Raw genomic sequence first — 22,993 nt, forward strand, 5'->3', positions numbered from 1 at the left:
GTGCCCAGTTACCGCAGTTTATTCCAGAACAGACACGGAAGTGACAAAACACAAGTGCTCACCACTCACTCTCAACTATACAGTTTAGAGAATACATGCAGCGCCATCTATTATCAAAATTAATTAACCAATTTAGCATATGAATAATCACACAAAAATAATAATTATAAATTTCAAAACAACATGAAGACCTTCGTGTTTGTAAAAATTACAATATAGGTTGTTTAAAGTGCTACCTTTTTTAGTTCTTTAGGCTGGCCAAAAGCTGTTCAAATGCAGATTGAAGGTTCTTTTCCGTTTAAAAGGCAAGATTCGAAATATAGGCCGTTGGCTAGTGCTTCTTCACCTCGGTCTTTCATCCTCTGTAATATTCTCCCGGGTTCGTTTACCAGTTGACTTTCAATATTTGTAAATTCGAACTGTTTATCGTCCTCGATGGGTAGTTTTTGGATTCATAGAAAACATAGGTGACATTCATGGATCTCAAAATTGAGTTGCTCCTCTAATGAGTAGCTTGTTTTCTTGTACGCTTTGGTAAAATATTAAAGTCTTTTGCCCATTTTTATTGATTCTTTCATGATCTTCTAACATGACTAGAATCATGTATTCTCCTTTGCTGGGCCCCCTCTCACCTCGGGAGAGCTTGTAATGAACTTGCTAACGAATTGAAGAATCTGCCACTTCTATTTTAAACTGTCCTGTCCCTTTCAATGATATAAAAATATATGTTAAAATCAACCTCCACTCAAAATGGCAAATTTAGTGGGAACTCAATAATACAAATAAATGTCATTGAATTAAACATTATTGATCACTGGCGCAGCTTTTCTAATAGAAAGCATGACACAACACTTACTGGATTAAGAATAGGTCACACTCGACTCGCCCAGCGACATTTGTCGTTGGAAGAACCCGGTAAAAAATGTACAAAATGCCAATGCCAATTGTCAGTTCAACACATTATAATTGAATGCCCGCAATTTATTTTCCAACGTATCCGGTCTTCCACTATCATTTTAAAAGACATTCTTCACAAAAATAAATCACACACATCTTCTTACTTTCTTAAAATTGATTGGTTTTTTGGTGTGAAAAAATTTAAAATAGTCCAGTTTTAGTGTCTTTTTACTGCTTTTTTATCGTATTAAATTAAAGTTAACATGACATATGATACGATTTATAATACGAAGTTTTAATTCCTACCATATGGCCTAATCAGGAATGGTTTTTGCACCACTAACGTCATTAAATAAAATAAAATCATTGAGCCTTTATTCAAAGAAAAGAAAAATTAAGTTTATTAGTCCTGTTCTTGCTTTATGTTCGAAATTTGCTTGAAGGATGTGCCAAGCTGCTTTTCCGTCATTAGAATTACCTATAATAAGAATTACCTTTCATGTCACTGGTATATTAAGATTGACAATTGTTTTGCGTTGCAATAATTGAAAGTAGAAAATACGTAGTATCAAGTAATACTATTATATATTCGCTATTACTGGAATATTCTAGTAGCTGTTATATGTGTGGTAAAATGAAATATATACAATGCATTTTTACATTAAAATTATATTCTAATATTTACAATATAGTTATAGCGTCTGACAAAACACTTACATTTCTTAAGAATGCTACTAGTGTGAGAGTAATTGTTAGAACTAAGAAACCGAACGATAAATCAGTTGCGACATCTTAAGGTGTCATCTCACAAAAACACCGAACATTAATGTGGGCTTTTTCCTTTTCCTATATGAATATTTTTTTTTACTTTGTTTCCATAAGGACGGGTCTTCAACTTCTTCATTTTAAATAAATTCTCAGTATTTTTTGTCAGTTAGAATTATTTTGAAATCTTCTTTCTATCCATTATAATTTAGATAGTCCAGTTTTGAAAATACGAATATCTAATTCTACACTTTTTCTGTTTGTGTTACCTGTAGTCGGAATCAGGAATTTTACAAAGAGGTGCGATTCGATGTCTGAAACTTCTTTATGAAAGGATCCCTTTAAAGCTCATAGCTGAAACTTCACTTATCCTATAACCTTAATATAGGATGTACATTTCAAAAAGGTGAAATGTACAGCAAATATTTAAAGTATTCATTAAATATTTTATTCGATGTAACATCTGCTGTTAATAAAAATTACATATAAAAAGCAGCTGCGCATGATTGTTCACAAACACACAATACTGCTCTCATAATTTATCAAAATTATGCAGTCTCTCTCTCTCTCTCTCATATATGTAAGCATTATTTTATGTGAAGCAGAATGCAGCTTCGAAGACAGTGAAGGGACTTTCGATTTGGTGACGTTGTTTTATATATATCTTTATCTCTTGGAGAAGAACGCATTATGTATAAGCAGGAGCGACGAGAACACACAAAACACAGACAGAAATGAGGAAAGGGCTCTTGAACATTTTCTCCCTGCTCTTATATAACATGATATATTGATAGGAAAATATTTCTCCGTAGTGCTTATATAAAATGAGATTTCGATAGGAATTTTCGGTACACGCGCCAACGAGGCAAGGGAAACAGTGGGATCTTTCAAAAAAGAATTTGTCAAGTCAGCGGTATTCTGTCCCTTCACTCGGAGTGTGGGAAAGTGAGGCTTTTATCCGATTCAGCAATTTTATAAAGCTTCTTTTGAATTAATTAAGTAGAGAAAGTGGAATTGGATCAGGAAATAAGATAATATTTTAGAATGAAGTTACTATGGGCTAAATTAAGATAAAGCCATGCAAATTAATTAAATTGAAATTAGAATTTAAAACATCATTACATATTTATATATGACAAATCTGTATGCACTTGGCTTCTACTCTCACTTCTGCCAACAATAAATTTACCAAACCTTAATATGTTCATATATACTTTCAACATTATTTAAAACGAGGCATTTCATTCATTTATAACAAATAAAAACAATGCTTTTAATTTATAGATATTCAAAATAATGCCATATTTTATTGATATAAGTAATCAAGTTTATGATAATGGATTTACATATATGGTGAATTGCAGACCAATAAACAGTGGATTCTTTGACAGATTTGATTCAACATTTAAGAATCTATATTATAAGGGCTAAGACTGTGCACCAAATTTTATTTATTTAAATCTTTACTCTTAGTAGCCATAGAGAAGGACTACGATTCCTACGATTGAATTTCATTTAAAATTGGAGAAAAATATATAAATTTTCATATCAACATATTAGTAAGTTTCACACATCAAAGCGGTTTGATTTATCCTGCAACAGAGAGAGAGAGAGAAAAATAGATACACTTTTTGCCAAAGATAGATTTTTCGAAATCAGGGAATTCAAAAGCAAGGAAATCCCACAAAATTTTTAATTTTAATTTTTTTAATAGAATATTTTCTCTATACTTTGTATATGAGAAAAAAATTCTAATTTTTCATTATGTTATAGATTTTCTTAGAGTATTACTTTCGGAAACCAAAACTTTAGTAATTTTTTAATTATTTTTTTCATTAAAAACTGTCTTATTTTTGGAAATATGTCAACAAATCAGGAGTATAACACTAAATTCAAACAATGCAATAAAATACATTTGTTATAAATGTTCTGCTGTTGTGATAGTTAAAAAGTTGCTTATGAGTTTCAAGAATTTTAACAATTGAATTTCAATAAAGGAAAATTATATTGTGATGCAATACTGTTGCCATTCATTCTTTGCTGCTCTGATAACAGAGTTCATAGCCGTTTGGTATTCGCACAGTTAACCAAGTTTTCTATCAGCGATTCTCAAGGATAATTTAACACATCTGCAATGTCTACTGAAGATTTGTATGAAGATTTGGACCCGATTCGTGACCCAGAAACAGCATATTTAAGAACCACGCAATTAATGAAAAAACATTTTGGATACAATAACCCCAGAATTCTTGGAGAAGGCTCATTTGGATCTGTGATTCGCTTTAACCATCCAGAAAATGAAGACGGAGTGGCCGTGAAATTGCTGTATTTAAAAGAGGTCAATGAGAGTGAGCGAAAACTTTGGATTAGATTACGCCACGAAAATATTGTACCACTTCAAAGATTAACCATGTTCCCAACACTCAATATTGCTTGCTTCGAAATGCAGGTCTACCCTTACGACCTGATGAAAGCGGTAACCTCAAATGAGTACCTCGAAAACACAGATTCCCTCAATCAGTTAAAATTATGGCTACATCAAGTATTAAGTGGATTAGACTATTTACACTATAAGAATCTTTGCCACCTGGATATGAAGTCGGATAATGTTCTGATATCACGGCGAGCTTCCAAGGCAATGATAGCAGATTTCACATTCCTCAACAGAACGACATCCTGCATAGGAAGGTAAGAAATGTCCTTTGGAAATAAATTAAAATATTAAATTGTTTAAATTCATTTGAAGTGCAGGTCGATTTTTAAATTCAAAATATTTTAATGATACATTTATTTTGACATATACAATGCGTTTTATAACAAAATTATTAGAAAACAGTTTTGAAATAAATTTATTTATTTTTTTATTTTTTTTAAAAAATTAATTAATAAATGTATTTGAAAATTATATGGCAGCAGCTCAAGTATACGGCCTATTAGGGTCATTTTTGCTTCGGCAAGAATTCGCCAATATTGCGTATTTAATATCTTATGATTCATTAAGGCATGCTTGGCTTAATCCTATAACTTACAAAATGCACGAGTCCCTTTTTAAGTCAGTTTTAAGTCTACATTACGGTTACAATAAAGAAAAGTACGGATGCTGCTTAGAGCACCCAGAAATTACCATTTATTGCATTTTAGCGTAGGCCGTATACTGGAACTGAGCAAAATTTTCTTTCTAATATTGCTATTTTTTAAATAAGTTTCGTAAAGTGAATTATAGCAATTTTATTATTAAAAGTCATCTACATTATTTTTTTTGATTTAGCGACGACATCGGCTTGCCTATTATGTATCAACCACCAGAAGCCTTTCGTGTGCTTAAAAAGGGTGAATCAATCGATGGTCGTGCCTTTGACCTGTGGACATACGGCCTCATGTCCTTCGAGGTACTCAGTAATTTCCATATGGTACGATCCTTCGCTTGCCGACATTTGGGCACAGAACTTCGTCATGCTTCAATAAGGGGAGCCTTGCAGGTAAGCAAATACAATAATTTTTACCCTAATTAAAATTTTGCATCGTTTAATTTTCTGAATGAATAGACGGCTGAATGAATATAATGTTGACGGTCTGACGAGTCTTGCATCCAGTTGAATCGGGGGGGGGGGAGAATGGGTACGGATACAGAGATAATCTCATGAATCCATGTACCTACGTGCCAAAGGTACACTTCAAGCTGGTAATGGTTTTGTCATAGTATGCGGCGTGTGCAGTTGAATAATATGGCGACAGGTGATGACTCTGATAGGTGACATGCACATAAACATCCTGTCTGATTCCCTGCATTCATTCATGACCGATGTGCATTCCAACGGATTTTGACATTTCCAGAAAATTAGTGTGATACCCCTTATGTTCCAAAGTTATTACCAAGTGGCTCCATGGAAGCTCTTTTGAATTTTTTATTTGTCTCCTAAATCCTCAAACATTAAAATCATTGAGCGTATCTGGAATGGCCTGAAATGTGCTGTTCAGATGAGATCTCCACTACCTCACTCTCCTTTGGATTTGTGGACTATTCTGAAGGATTCATGGGAAAAATGACCTCCAACTCGCCTTCAATCATTAGTTTAGTCTATTCCACGTCGTGTTTCAATAATTATGCCTCCTCGAGGTTCCCATATTTGCACCATTTTATTTTTAGTACGTATTTAATCTATACGACTCAAAGAATAAGCTTATTTATTCTTTGTTTTCTTTATTAGTTTGTTCGTCTTTGAACAAACAGACGCAGGTCAAGTGTAACTGCAGCAGCTATTACGGCAGTATTCCAATTATTTGTAAAGAAGAGGTATGGTTACAAGTTACAGTAAATGTGAATTGATGCAATTTACCTCGATTTTAGCTAACTTATAAGATTAATGAAAAGAAATCGAGATAGACAAGGATGTAATTTCTTTCTCTGGATTTGATAGCCACAAATAAGTACTTTTTTATTTTTGCCGTTCGAAGCATTGAAAGATAAATGCTGAAACCTTGTAAGAAAATAAATATTAATAAATTGAGAAATTTTAAATTTTTATGTTGAAGAAATAAATTATGTTTCCTATTCGAGGATTATTATAAATTACATATAAATTTGAATTAAAAAAATATTGTTTAAAATTACGAGAAAAGACTTTGAAGATCTCATGCAATTGAATTAGATCCCGAAATAATGAAAAAACAGATGATAAAATGATTGTTAATATCAAAAAATTTATTTAATTTTAGAAGCATTTGGAACGATCATTTCATTGCAAAGAGAACCACTTATTTATTTTCTACATAATTAATACATAATAATCTTCTTTAAAATACAAACAAAGAATAAAAATTATCCTTTCTTCATAAAATCATATTTTTTTCGGTCATCTGAGTCTGATTACTTAACTTTCAGGAAGAGGCCTTCACCGATAAAATAAAAACAGCACTCCCTGCAGTGGAAATCACTTATGAGGATGTAAAACTGGCTCTGGATTTCATACATTCATTCCTCAAATCCGATCCATCTGCAAGAATCACGGCTGAAACCGGCATGAAACATAAATTTCTGGGGCAGGGAGATTACGTATGTAACGATGTTGATGCACTCTGGCAGCTTCCAAGTAAGTTCTCCAAAATATCTTTTCATATGATATACTTCTTAAATAAAGTCGTGAAAATATAAAAGAATATTTTACAAGTTTTTAAATGGTTATATACCCTCATTCGTATTTCAGTCGAATCAAATAAAAATTCAATAAATTCGATGCATTTTTATCTGTTTCCGACATTCGTGAAACAGCTGTTCTGTCGGATAATATACAACAAAAGAAATTACAACTCTTATTAATGATTTTACTTGAGAAGTACTTTTTAGATTCAAATGCCGGCAGACATTCTATTCATACTATTTTAGAATGTTACACCTATCTTGTCTCGCTCATTCCCAAATTAAGGAATGCTGATCTGAAAAGGATAATGATTAAATTTAAACTAATTTAATCAATTCCTTTCTTAATCTTCATATAATCTCTAGAAATATAAGGATAATGAATATAGATACTGCCATCTTTGAATAAAGCACTAAAGGATAGAATTTTCTTCCTACTCTGTGATAGTATAATGTGTTTAATAAAAGTGCATATCTCTTTAAAATATTGAGATAAAAAGAATGCACAACTTTGATGGTTTAATAACAATAAGAAAATTCTATCCATTCTATCCATATCATGTTGTCTGTGTTTGATATTTTGAAAATACAAACATTTATATCGATTAAAAAGAAAGGAAATTATCTATTGATATTTTTGTGTTGCCATTCTAGAATGCAGATCATCCCAATTGGAATGGCCAAATTTTTGGTATGAAAATATTTTTAAATGAAACTATGTTTTTCAAACTTTTTTTTTGTAATTTTAAGCAATTCAAATATATGATGGATTTTGGAATTTTATCGCAATAATTCTGAAAAACTCTACTTTTTAGAAATGATTTCATCTTTCTTAAAATATTGAAAATGATATTAAAAATTTAAATCTTTTTTAATCCTATCAATATAAATACACAAACTTCTGCTATATTTTAGCAATTTTTAAAAATATTTAGTCACATAATTTTTAAAAACGGATTCTTGACTGTTGTTATGAAAATTTGTTTCCAATATTTTATTACAGATGATAAAATGCATAGGTCTATTTAATATGAGCCTTTTTAAATATTTATATCCATATTAGTTGCCTTTCGGGTTCAGCTGATTCGGCAGATATATCTGTCACATTTAATTTCAGCGAAAACATTTTGATATCATTTCATGTTCAACATTCCGACGACACTTCAGACAAAAACATGTTATTTAAATATCTTGGGTAAGTTTTGCTCATTTTGTACATGAGCCCTTCTAATAGAGATCAGACCCATCGTATAAAAACGCTCTTAAAACGTAAAAGTCCGGTAACAACTATCTTCTATCTTTGCTAAATTCAAATTTCACTTTCTATTCGTCTTACAAACTATTATACGAAGAAGAATAGTTCTTCCATAGCCTTCGATACTGCGAATTTCCCGAAAAAAATCATCCGATTAAATATTTGATGAAACATTGAAGTGGTTTCAATTTCAGTGCAACAAGGTAAGCTAATCTTGAAAATTAGGATTTTTTTTAATTGCGTAAAAATTGCAATACTATTTGATTCGTACTATTTAAAAAAAATTTAAATTTTGAAATGGTGTAAATTTATGAGGAAACGGAATAATTCTACTTTATTTTTCATTAATTAATCTAGTATCCATTTATTCATGATGAAGTAAATACTGATAAGTTAAATATAATTTAAAGAAATTCTATTAAGATTATTTCCATTATGTTTATCAAAAAATTTCGATTTTTTTAGATCCGACAACTGAGAGCATTTATGGCCCGACGATTTATCATCATCAGATAGAAGAACCAACCATCAGAAGGAGGGTGAGTAAATGGTTTAGGCGACGCTGCACCTCTCTGCGCAGAATGTTCAGAAATTGTATTCCTTGCATCAAGTAGAACAAACAACATGTTTGTGATCACATGCGCGCCTCCAAAAAACTCTACCCAAAATTATTATTTATCATTCTTTTTATATTCTGAACAAAATATTTATTTATTTATTTTTTTGAAAAAATATTTTACACTGCAAGAAAATATTCGACATTTAATATGATAAACCGAAAGTTCCTTCTTCACATGTCTTATGAATAGTCCATAATTTATAGCCTCGAGAAACATTAAAAGATGGACACACTTGACAAAATATGACAGTGACTGAAGGGTTTGGATCACAATATCCTTAATCCTCAGAGATCTTATACAGTTCTACCATTTACCATGCCCGATTCTATGGACTGAAGAAGGCATGTAAATGGATCAGATTTTCTCCGAAAACTACAACCTTTCGAAGTGTAAATTTCTAGGGACTGAAAGAACACTGAGAAAAGTTGAACTGCAGCATTTATGAATAACACAGCATCTTTCCTCAAGTCTTCCATTTGAAAGCCAGACTCTATGGACTCAAGCTCGCGTGGAACGAAAAGAAATCTTGCTAATGCTTTAATAACTGCAATTCACCAAATTCAAAATCATATTCTATGGACTGAATATGATAGTGGTTTGGATCACAATATGCTTCTTCCTCAGAGATCTTATACAGTTCTACCATTTACCATGCCCGATTCTATGGACTGAAGAAGGCATGTAAATGGATCAGATTTTCTCCGAAAACTACAACCTTTCGAAGTGTAAATTTCTAGGGACTGAAAGAACACTGAGAAAAGTTGAACTGCAGCAATTATGAATAAAACAGCATCTTTCATCAAGTCTTCCATTTGAAAGCCAGACTCTATGGACTCAAGCTCGCGTGGAACGAAAAGAACTCTTGCTAGTGCTTTAATAACTGCAATTTACCAAATTCAAAATCATATTCTATGGACTGAATGTGATAGTGGTTTGGATCACAATATGCTTATTCCTCAGAGATCTTATACAGTTCTACCATTTACCATGCCCGATTCTATGGACTGAAGAAGGCATGTAAATGGATCAGATTTTCTCCGAAAACTACAACCTTTCGAAGTGTAAATTTCTAGGGACTGAAAGAACACTGAGAAAAGTTGAACTGCATCATTTATGAATAACACAGCATATTCATCAGGTCTTCCATTTGAAAGCCAGACTCTATGGACTGAAATTCTCGTGGAACGAAAAGAACACTTGCTAAAGCTTTAATAACCAGAATTCACCAAACTGAAAACCATATTCTATGGAGTGAATATCACATTTGTTTGGATTGAATTATCACAATATGCTTATTCCCCAGAGATCTTATACAGTTCTACCATTTATCATGCCCGATTCTATGGACTGAAGAAGGCATGTAAATGGATCAGATTTTCTCCGATAACAACATTACTCAAATCCTTCTTCACTTCACCCTTTCCAAGTTTAAATTTCTAGGGACTGAAAGAACACCGAGAAAGTTGAACTGCAGTATTTATGAATAACACAGCATCTTTCATCAAGTCTTCCATTTGAAAGCCAGACTCTATGGACTCAAACTCGCGTGGAACGAAAAGAACTTTTGCTAATGCTTTATTAACTGCAATTCAATAATTGAAATTCATATTCTATGGATTGAATATGACAGTGGTTTGGATCACAATATGCTTATTCCTCAGAGATCTTATACAGTTCTATCATTTACCATGCCCGATTCTATGGACTGAAGAAGGCATGTAAATGGATCACATTTTCTCCGAAAACTACAACCTTTCGAAGTGTAAATTTCTAGGGACTGAAAGAACACTGAGAAAAGTTGAACTGCAGCATTTATGAATAACACAGCATCTTTCATCAAGTCTTCCATTTGAAAGTCAGACTCTATGGACTGAAACTCTCGTGGAACGAAAAGAACATTTGCTAAAGCTTTAATAACCAGAATTCACCAAACTGAAAATCATATTCTATGGTGTGAATATCACATTTGTTTGGATTGAATTATCACAATATGCTTATTCCTCAGAGATCTTATACAGTTCTACCATTTATCATGCCCGATTCTATGGACTGAAGAAGGCATGTAAATGGATCAGATTTTCTCCGATAACAACATTACTCAAATCCTTCTTCACTTCACCCTTTCCAAGTTTAAATTTCTAGGGACTGAAAGAACACCGAGAAAGTTGAACTGCAGTATTTATGAATAACACAGCATCTTTCATCAGGTGTTCCATTTGAAAGCCAGACTCTAGGGACTCAAGCTGGCGTGGAACGAAAACAACTCTTGTTAATACTTTAATAACTGCAATTCACCAAATTGAAAATCGTATTCTATGGACTGAATATGACAGTGGTTTGGATCACAATATGCTTATTCCTCAGAGATCTTATACATTTCTACCATTTACCATGCCCGATTCTATGAACTGAAGAAGGCATATAAATGTATAAGAATTTCTCCGATAACAACCTTGCTTAAATCCTTCTTCACTTCAACCTTTCCAAGTGTAAATTTCTAGGGATTGAAAGAACACTGAGAAAAGTTGAACTGCAGCATTTATGAATAACACAGCATCTTTCATCAAGTCTTCCATTTGAAAGCCAGACTCTATGGACTCAAGCTCGCGTGGAACGAAAAGAACTCTTGCTAATGCTTTAATAACTGCAATTCACCAAATTCAAAATCATATTCTATGGACTGAATATGATAGTGGTTTGGATCACAATATGCTTCTTCCACAGAGATCTTATACAGTTCTACCATTTACCATGCCCGATTCTATGGACTGAAGAAGGCATGTAAATGGATCAGATTTTCTCCGAAAACTACAACCTTTCGAAGTGTAAATTTCTAGGGACTGAAAGAACACTGAGGAAAGTTGAACTGCATCATTTATGAATAACACAGCATATTCATCAGTTCTTCCATTTGAAAGCCAGACTCTATGGACTGAAACTCTCGTGGAACGAAAAGAACACTTGCTAAAGCTTTAATAACCAGAATTCACCAAAATGAATATCATTATCTATGGATAGTGCTTTGGATCACAATATGCTTATTCCTCAAAGATCTTATACATTTCTACCATTTACCGTGCCCGATTCTATGGACTGAAGAAGGCATATAAATGGATCTGATTTTCTCCGATAACAACATTGCTGAAATCCTTCTTCACTTCACCCTTTCCAAGTGTAAATTTCTAGGGACTGAAAGAACACTGAGAAAAGTTGAACTGCAGCATTTATGAATAACACAGCATCTTTCATCAGGTCTTCCATTTGAAAGCCAGACTCTATTGACTCAAGCTCGCGTGGAACGAAAAGAAATGTTGCTAATTCTTTAATAACTACAATTCACCAAATTGAAATTCATATTCTATGGATTGAATATGACAGTGGTTTGGATGACAATATGCTTATTCCTCAGAGATCTTATACAGTTCTACCATTTACCATGCCCGATTCTATGGACTGAAGAATGCATGTAAATGGATCAGATTTTCTCCGAAAACTACAGCCTTTCGAAGTGTAAATTTCTAGGGACTGAAAGAACACTGAGAAATGTTGAACTGCAGCATTTATGAATAACGCAGCATCTTTCATCAAGTCTTCCATTTAAAGCCAGACTCTATTGACTCAAGCTCGCGTGGAACGAAAAGAACTGTTGCTAATTCTTTAATAAATACAATTCACCAAATTGAAAATCATATTCTATGGACTGAATATGACAGTGGTTTGGATCACAATATGCTTATTCCTCAGAGATCTTATACCTTTCTACCATTTACCATGCCCGATTCTATGAACTGAAGAAGGCATGTAAATGGGTCAGATTTTCTCCGAAAACTACAACCTTTCGAAGTGTAAATTTCTAGGGACTGAAAAAACACTGAGAAAAGTTGAACTGCAGCATTTATGAATAACACAGCATTTTTCATCAAGTCTTCCATTTGAAAGCCAGACTCTATGGACTCAAGCTCGCGTGGAACGAAAAGAACTTTTGCTAATGCTTTATTAACTGCAATTCACCAAATTGAAATTCATATTCTATGGATTGAATATGACAGTGGTTTGGATGACAATATGCTTATTCCTCAGAGATCTTATACAGTTCTACCATTTACCATGCCCGATTCTATGGACTGAAGAAGTCATGTGAATGGATCTGATTTTCTTCGAAAACTACAACCTTTCGAAGTTTAAATTTCTAGGGACTGAAAGAAGACTGAGAAAAGTTGAACTGCAGCGTTTATGAATAACACAGCATATTTCATCAGGTCTTCCATTTGAAAGCCAGACTCTATGGACTCAAGCTCGGGTGGAACGAAAAGAACTCTTGCTAATGCTTTAATAACTGCAATTCACCAAAATGAATATCATATTCTATGGATAGTGCTTTGGATCACAATATGCTTATTCCTCAAAGATCTTATACATTTCTACCATTTACCGTGCCCGATTCTATGGACTGAAGAAGGCATATAAATGGATCTGATTTTCTCCGATAACAACATTGCTGAAATCCTTCTTCACTTCACCCTTTCCAAGTGTAAATTTCTAGGGACTGAAAGAACACTGAGAAAAGTTGAACTGCAGCATTTATGAATAACACAGCATCTTTCATCAGGTCTTCCATTTGAAAGCCAGACTCTATTGACTCAAGCTCGCGTGGAACGAAAAGAAATGTTGCTAATGCTTTAATAACTGCAATTCACCAAAATGAATATCATTATCTATGGATAGTGCTTTGGATCACAATATGCTTATTCCTCAAAGATCTTATACATTTCTACCATTTACCGTGCCCGATTCTATGGACTGAAGAAGGCATATAAATGGATCTGATTTTCTCCGATAACAACATTGCTGAAATCCTTCTTCACTTCACCCTTTCCAAGTGTAAATTTCTAGGGACTGAAAGAACACTGAGAAAAGTTGAACTGCAGCATTTATGAATAACACAGCATCTTTCATCAGGTCTTCCATTTGAAAGCCAGACTCTATTGACTCAAGCTCGCGTGGAACGAAAAGAAATGTTGCTAATGCTTTAATAACTGCAATTCACCAAAATGAATATCATATTCTATGGATAGTGCTTTGGATCACAATATGCTTATTCCTCAAAGATCTTATACATTTCTACCATTTACCGTGCCCGATTCTATGGACTGAAGAAGGCATATAAATGGATCTGATTTTCTCCGATAACAACATTGCTGAAATCCTTCTTCACTTCACCCTTTCCAAGTGTAAATTTCTAGGGACTGAAAGAACACTGAGAAAAGTTGAACTGCAGCATTTATGAATAACACAGCATCTTTCATCAGGTCTTCCATTTGAAAGCCAGACTCTATTGACTCAAGCTCGCGTGGAACGAAAAGAAATGTTGCTAATGCTTTAATAACTGCAATTCACCAAAATGAATATCATTATCTATGGATAGTGCTTTGGATCACAATATGCTTATTCCTCAAAGATCTTATACATTTCTACCATTTACCGTGCCCGATTCTATGGACTGAAGAAGGCATATAAATGGATCTGATTTTCTCCGATAACAACATTGCTGAAATCCTTCTTCACTTCACCCTTTCCAAGTGTAAATTTCTAGGGACTGAAAGAACACTGAGAAAAGTTGAACTGCAGCATTTATGAATAACACAGCATCTTTCATCAGGTCTTCCATTTGAAAGCCAGACTCTATTGACTCAAGCTCGCGTGGAACGAAAAGAAATGTTGCTAATTCTTTAATAACTACAATTCACCAAATTGAAAATCATATTCTATGGACTGAATATGACAGTGGTTTGGATCACAATATGCTTATTCCTCAGAGATCTCATACATTTCTACCATTTACCATGCCCGATTCTATGGACTGAAGAAGGCATGTAAATGGGTCAGATTTTCTTCGAAAACTCCAACCTTTCGAAGTGTAAATTTCTAGGGACTGAAAAAACACTGAGAAAAGTTGAACTGCAGCATTTATGAATAACACAGCATCTTTCATCAAGTCTTCCATTTGGAAGCCAGACTCTATGGACTCAAGCTCGCGTGGAACGAAAAGAACTTTTGCTAATGCTTTATTAACTGCAATTCACCAAATTGAAATTCATATTCTATGGATTGAATATGACAGTGGTTTGGATGACAATATGCTTATTCCTCAGAGATCTTATACAGTTCTACCATTTACCATGCCCGATTCTATGGACTGAAGAATGCATGTAAATGGATCAGATTTTCTCCGAAAACTACAGCCTTTCGAAGTGTAAATTTCTAGGGACTGAAAGAACACTGAGAAATGTTGAACTGCAGCATTTATGAATAACGCAGCATCTTTCATCAAGTCTTCCATTTAAAGCCAGACTCTATTGACTCAAGCTCGCGTGGAACGAAAAGAACTGTTGCTAATTCTTTAATAAATACAATTCACCAAATTGAAAATCATATTCTATGGACTGAATATGACAGTGGTTTGGATCACAATATGCTTATTCCTCAGAGATCTTATACCTTTCTACCATTTACCATGCCCGATTCTATGAACTGAAGAAGGCATGTAAATGGGTCAGATTTTCTCCGAAAACTACAACCTTTCGAAGTGTAAATTTCTAGGGACTGAAAAAACACTGAGAAAAGTTGAACTGCAGCATTTATGAATAACACAGCATTTTTCATCAAGTCTTCCATTTGAAAGCCAGACTCTATGGACTCAAGCTCGCGTGGAACGAAAAGAACTTTTGCTAATGCTTTATTAACTGCAATTCACCAAATTGAAATTCATATTCTATGGCTTGAATATGACAGTGGTTTGGATGACAATATGCTTATTCCTCAGAGATCTTATACAGTTCTACCATTTACCATGCCCGATTCTATGGACTGAAGAAGTCATGTGAATGGATCTGATTTTCTTCGAAAACTACAACCTTTCGAAGTTTAAATTTCTAGGGACTGAAAGAAGACTGAGAAAAGTTGAACTGCAGCGTTTATGAATAACACAGCATATTTCATCAGGTCTTCCATTTGAAAGCCAGACTCTATGGACTCAAGCTCGGGTGGAACGAAAAGAACTCTTGCTAATGCTTTAATAACTGCAATTCACCAAAATGAATATCATATTCTATGGATAGTGCTTTGGATCACAATATGCTTATTCCTCAAAGATCTTATACATTTCTACCATTTACCGTGCCCGATTCTATGGACTGAAGAAGGCATATAAATGGATCTGATTTTCTCCGATAACAACATTGCTGAAATCCTTCTTCACTTCACCCTTTCCAAGTGTAAATTTCTAGGGACTGAAAGAACACTGAGAAAAGTTGAACTACAGCATTTATGAATAACACAGCATCTTTCATCAGGTCTTCCATTTGAAAGCCAGACTCTATTGACTCAAGCTCGCGTGGAACGAAAAGAAATGTTGCTAATTCTTTAATAACTACAATTCACCAAATTGAAAATCATATTCTATGGACTGAATATGACAGTGGTTTGGATCACAATATGCTTATTCCTCAGAGATCTCATACATTTCTACCATTTACCATGCCCGATTCTATGGACTGAAGAAGGCATGTAAATGGGTCAGATTTTCTTCGAAAACTCCAACCTTTCGAAGTGTAAATTTCTAGGGACTGAAAAAACACTGAGAAAAGTTGAACTGCAGCATTTATGAATAACACAGCATCTTTCATCAAGTCTTCCATTTGAAAGCCAGACTCTATGGACTCAAGCTCGCGTGGAACGAAAAGAACTTTTGCTAATGCTTTATTAACTGCAATTCACCAAATTGAAATTCATATTCTATGGATTGAATATGACAGTGGTTTGGATGACAATATGCTTATTCCTCAGAGATCTTATACAGTTCTACCATTTACCATGCCCGATTCTATGGACTGAAGAATGCATGTAAATGGATCAGATTTTCTCCGAAAACTACAGCCTTTCGAAGTGTAAATTTCTAGGGACTGAAAGAACACTGAGAAATGTTGAACTGCAGCATTTATGAATAACGCAGCATCTTTCATCAAGTCTTCCATTTAAAGCCAGACTCTATTGACTCAAGCTCGCGTGGAACGAAAAGAACTGTTGCTAATTCTTTAATAAATACAATTCACCAAATTGAAAATCATATTCTATGGACTGAATATGACAGTGGTTTGGATCACAATATGCTTATTCCTCAGAGATCTTATACCTTTCTACCATTTACCATGCCCGATTCTATGAACTGAAGAAGGCATGTAAATGGGTCAGATTTTCTCCGAAAACTACAACCTTTCGAAGTGTAAATTTCTAGGGACTGAAAAAACACTGAGAAAAGTTGAACTGCAGCATTTATGAATAACACAGCATTTTTCATCAAGTCTTCCATTTGAAAGCCAGACTCTATGGACTCAAGCTCGCGTGGAACGAAAAGAACTTTTGCTAATGCTTTATTAACTGCAATTCACCAAATTGAAATTCATATTCTATGGATTGAATATGACAGTGGTTTGGATGACAATATGCTTATTCCTCAGAGATCTTATACAGTTCTACCATTTACCATGCCCGATTCTATGGACTGAAGAAGTCATGTGAATGGATCTGATTTTCTTCGAAAACTACAACCTTTCGAAGTTTAAATTTCTAGGGACTGAAAGAAGACTGAGAAAAGTTGAACTGCAGCGTTTATGAATAACACAGCATATTTCATCAGGTCTTCCATTTGAAAGCCAGACTCTATGGACTCAAGCTCGGGTGGAACGAAAAGAACTCTTTCTAATGCTTTTATAACTGCAATGCATCAAATTGAAAATCATATTCTATGGACTGAATATGACAGTGGCTTGGATCACAATATGCTTATTCCTCAGAGATCTTATACAGTTCTACCATTTACCGTATTCCCGATTCTATGGACTGAAGAAGGCTTGTATATGGATCAGATTTCCTCCGATAACATTGCTCAAATCCTTCCTCGCTTCAACTTTTCTGTTCTGAACAATTTCGATCCAAGGTACTCTCATTTATTTTCTTTTCAACAATTATGTTCTGTCCTTAGATCCTTTTAATAACCTTTGAAAAAATTATAGATTTTTAGAAAAAAAACTGTTTTACTTTTCTATATTTTATTGCTTATTAAACATTAAAGATATATTTGCTTTCCTCTGATGTCTCTTTATTTGCTTCTGTTTCTGAATTTATATTGTTATCATTGTACATATTACTAACCATCTTCTTGACTCAGCTGGTTCGTGGGAGATGTCACGTTAAATATTTTAAAAATTTATAGAAAATTTTGTGAGTCTCTCTTGCATAACATGACGCCCATTATATATGTTTATTTACATAGAATATTTAAACCTGAAATTGAAAATGTTTCATTATACGATTAATTTTATAAATAGTCTTTTCTGTATTGTCTTTAATGTATGTATGAATATTTCTATTCGGTCAAAATTTTATATGCTTTGGTAACTTGATTTCAATGTCTGTGCTTTCTTTTTCAATGCGCCGATCACATTTTCTGTTATTTCATTTAAATTGCTCAGATTCTAAACAAGATTTTCCTTTCTTAGATTTTAGATGGTAGAAATTCCAAATGATAATTTGAATATCTGAAATAATAAAAACGATTTGAAATTTTTCGGAATCCTTCTTTAAAATAATACAAAATATATTAAAAACAATTATTTAAAAATTTATTGAAAACAATCATGGTAATTAAATTGTTATACTTAAAAGGATAATTTCTAAATTTTAAAAAGGTTTAAAAATTAATTTTGTTCATCAATGTTTCCGTAGGACATTGGAAAATAAATCTTAGTTTTTAATCATGAAAATAATAATTCTGGAATAAGCATTTATGTCCCTTAATTAAGTTTATATCTTTAAATTTGGTTGCTTAAGGTTACACTGCTGAGTCTGTAATTTGAAAACATACAACATAAATCGGCATTCTCTTATTTTTTAAGTTTTGTCCCTTCTATTGCTTTCTGTCACATGAATTATTAGGTTAGTAATAATTGGAATCATAAAATAAATAAATAAATAAAAACTTTGACTTTTTGAATTTCAGGAAGATTGAGATATCTCTTCGAGTTTGAAAAATCTTCTTCCGTCTGTCTATATATTTGAAACTACGATGACATAAAAACTCGAAAATACATAAATAGCAATTTCTATTGTCTTTCACATCGAAAATGAACCTTTAGAATTATTGAATTTATATGTTAGTTTTATTTTGTTTGAAAATTTCAAATTAAAATGGTTAAATGTATTATTTCCTAAAATGTTTTTAAATTTCCAACCTTATAAGATATCATAGAAAAAAGCATTTCTAGGATGAGTAAAATAGAAAAAAAAAGCCGTACATTTTTTTTAGTCTCTTAAACACAATGTCAGTTTTATTAAAATTCTAATCAGTAACTGAATGCATAAATATTAAAATTACCGAAGATAAATTCAAATGTTTCATGTTTTTTTTTCAATTTAATTTAACCCATACGAGTTAGACTGAAATAAGGATTTCATGATTTTTAAAGTACCTACTGATACAAATTTCAATAGAAAATTGAGTCATCCAAACCTCTCTAGATATTGAAATTAACTTAATTCAACTTTAGCCCTAAATTATTGGAAATGGTTCGCAGTAAAATTTTCAAACTATCATTTGTTCAACAAATAATAACTACAATATTGGTCAATCTTAATCTTCTTTAAATTAAGACAAACAATAAATTTGATGAATATCATCGAAACAAATTATTTACAAAAATTAATTTTAACTCAATTTCTCGAACTAAAATATATGTTATTTTTTTCTATCCATATACATTTCTAATTATATAATTTACGAAAAGGGTGTATTCTGAAACAATATATTTTTTGATCATAATTTAATCAAACGTTTTTCACATCATGATGCATCTCAATGAAGATTATTCCAAATCTTATAGAGAAAGGATGGAAATGTAGCAAATGCAAGAAATAGAAATGTAAAAACGGTAAATGCAAGAAATAGAAATGTAAAAACGGTAAATGCAAGAAATAGAAATGTAAAAACGGTAAATGCAAGAAATAGAAATGTAAAAACGGTAAATGCAAGAAATAGAAATGTAAAAACGGTAAATGCAAGAAAATAAAATTAAATTAAAAAATTAATTAGCATTCTTTATTTAAAATATGAACAATTTTTTTTTTCTGTAATTTCTGTCAGAAATGCTATAAAACCGATTCCAGGAATAAGAAGTTCATAGAATAGATTTTTTTTCCAATATACACTGAAGTAACATTGCAGATAATTTTAGAAAACATTAAAAAAAATCGAAATTAAACAAATATTTCACATAGTTTTATTTTGAAATAAAGCACTTTTATTTTTATCTTTAGTGTTATTAAGTACTGAGAGTCTCTAATTATACCAAGACGCAATTTTTCCTGGAATTTCAAAGTTTCGAAAACATATTTATATATATATATATATTTTTTCATTCGATACTTGACATTCATCGCATTTCAACCATAGAAAAAATATGTCTGAATTAAAAGCAGAGTCTGATATTTCAATGCGAATGCCAACTCCTTTAAGCTTTCTCGTCATTCCTGCTAATTTTATAAATATGTAAAATTTTTACTTTTCAACTAAAGTGAAAGAATTAAAAACTTGTTTTGTCTTATTGAAGAAGACTATTGTCCTTTGAAAGCATTTTATTATTAGTTAATAAACTTTTCACATTTACTTTTAGAAATTAATAATTTCTAAAACTAAATGTAAGAGATAAAAGAATATCTCCAAACCCAATTCAGAGCTAACAACTGTGTCGATTTGCCAATTTGAAGGGAATGACAGGAGTCCTTAAACTCAAGGTTTTTAACCTCCGGTCGATACAGATTACTTGGTGACAACTATGTCTAAAAGAGGCAAAATTTAATAAAGCTAAAGCGATTCATATTTAACGAACAATATATATATATATATATATATATATATATATATATATATATATATATATATATATATATATATATATATATTCCAAATATTTTGCCAAATGTGTATAACATCATGTTCTATTACTATTGATTGTTATATTTCTATTACCACTGGAACCCGATAGGATTTAAAGCCAATAAGAAACACGCTATTTAATGCTGCCATCGATTTAAAAAAATACTTCCGCTGTACTATTTTTTGGAACATTTTTTTTCTTTCACGACTGAGAGTCTTGAAAAAAAGAATTCTTGTCCCCTGACGTTGTTTTTCCCCAATAACTCATATTTCTTTTATCCACCTTGAGATTGATTCAGAAATAGTGCGAAGCTGTTCCAAGCTTCGGCATGCTGTGCTAGAGTTCCTGCGTTGCTTGTAAAGCTATAGCCGCAGATGAAAGATGGTATGTCAAAAATATATTTCTGAATGTAACTGTAGGATTCTTTACCGACCTTCTTTCCTTTGGATAGGATTCAACATTTTCTTCATTTTCTTTTCTTTTGAAAGGGGATGTACACAAAAGAAAACAAGAGAATGACAATGCTTCCTCTTTGGGACGTGATCTGCACAAAGTAAAATAAATCTTAATAAATCTGTGCTGTGAAATAAATTAATAAAGCTAGTGAGGAAGGATCATATAGCGATTTATTATTATTGGTATGCCCATGCTTTCAAATATCGAATATATTTTGTTGTTCAGTTTCAAAGAGAAATAATATACATGATTACATTAATATAGGAAATTCTTATTATTATGGAAAAATCCAAAATCCTCGAGATCCCGGTTCCGTGGTTAATATACTCAATAACGAATAAATACGCTCTATTTTTCAAAGAAACACAACAGCGAAACACAAATACACCGTCGGTGTCTACCCATGAACAGTAGCACACAAACAATAAATCATATAAAAAACGTAAAGCTAATAAAAAAAAACGGCAATGCAACAAAACGTTAGTGAAAGCTCAATCCTTCTCTCTACTCGACTGTTGTACAACCCAAGCTCAATTTCTTGGCTTTTGATGTATTTCTATTAGAGCAAAGAAAGTTCTAGAATGAACAGGCGGAATTTGAGCATAAATGGAATTATCGCTGTGGTTCTTAAATATTCCGTATCCATCAATTTTTCCTGTCGAAGTTTAAAATTTGTCGCCAAATTTATCGCCAGAGCCAAGAATCATGGACTCGTCATCCATTCCCATTTTTTTTTTTTTTTTGGTTCTTTTAATTTAGCAGACATTGTATACTAATTCGAATTACTTAACCGAATGAAAAGAAAATATTATCATTTATTCTTAATTATGATGCTGACTGAAGACATTCGATCAGCACGGAAGAGCAGTTGTAGCCATTCCAAACATTCTTACAAAATACAACTGCGAAACGAAGTTAAGTTCACTGCAAGACACACGTATTTGTAACATAAGCGCCAGCAAGTAGCCTATCTGTAGAACTATCTTTCTGACCAGGATCCCATTATACAGGGAAACAAAATTACAAATGTGTAACAATAGCTTTGCTGTTGTAAAAATGTTACGAAAGAAAATAGTAACAATGTTTTTCGGGTCGTATTCGTTACATAATTTGTGTAATAAAAAATCGTTGTCTATATAATCCAGCAGTTGATACAATGAAACCATTTGAAAACATGTCAAAACTTAACACGCTACAATCTTCTGAATTCTTTTATTCATCTTTTTCTTTTTCTCTCTTATTTTTCTTATCTCCTTTTTCTAATACAGATGCTGCGAACAGAGTGAAACTTATCATCCATCTCAAGAGAGAATGAAACTCGAATTTTTTTTGTGCCAATTTTTTTTTTAAATTGATGTCTATGATTTTTTAAACATATTTATTTAACTTGAACTCCTTTCATAGAGAAAATAATTTAGAAATAAATTAAATTTTCCCTTCATTTTCGATTTTTCATATATTTAAATTAATTCACACATGTGCATTCTCGATGACATTGTGTTATTTTAATATTTTCAGGAAATAATTATCGGTTAATAGATCAATTTAATTGCATTTTGTTTCCTTCACGCTTGCGTCATCTAGTAATGAATTTCAAAAACAATTTTTTTTCTAAATTTCCTTTAACATATAATTACGAAATATAAACAGAGATAAAACGTGAAAATATATAAAATAAAGGTTTTTGAACAGAAAGAAATGTTTTTTAATGCTTTTTTCAAATCCATTGCAAACATAATCTCTTCATAGCGAATTAAAGGCAACAAAGCATTAATTTTTCATAAGAAAAGTTTCTTTTTTTATTTTAGTAAAATAAAAATCATATTCGAAAAAAAATTTAAGAATACTATCAATTGCGAAGAAGTTTGAAATT

General features: G+C 32.3%; 1 protein-coding gene across 1 annotated transcript in view; it reads left to right on the plus strand.

Moving 5' to 3' along the window:
* The first annotated feature begins 3,796 nt into the window (after positions 1-3,796).
* The window catches only part of LOC129985049 (uncharacterized), a 44,489-nt gene continuing 25,292 nt past the window's right edge, over positions 3,797-22,993 (plus strand). The window contains exons 1-4 of the mRNA XM_056094974.1: positions 3,797-4,350; positions 4,931-5,141; positions 6,545-6,752; positions 8,520-8,593. Coding sequence (XP_055950949.1) covers positions 3,797-4,350; positions 4,931-5,141; positions 6,545-6,752; positions 8,520-8,593 — 1,047 coding nt within the window. The remainder of the gene's footprint in view (positions 4,351-4,930; positions 5,142-6,544; positions 6,753-8,519; positions 8,594-22,993) is intronic.

The sequence above is a fragment of the Argiope bruennichi genome, chromosome 9 (assembly GCF_947563725.1).
Source record: "Argiope bruennichi chromosome 9, qqArgBrue1.1, whole genome shotgun sequence".
NCBI lineage: Eukaryota > Metazoa > Arthropoda > Arachnida > Araneae > Araneidae > Argiope > Argiope bruennichi.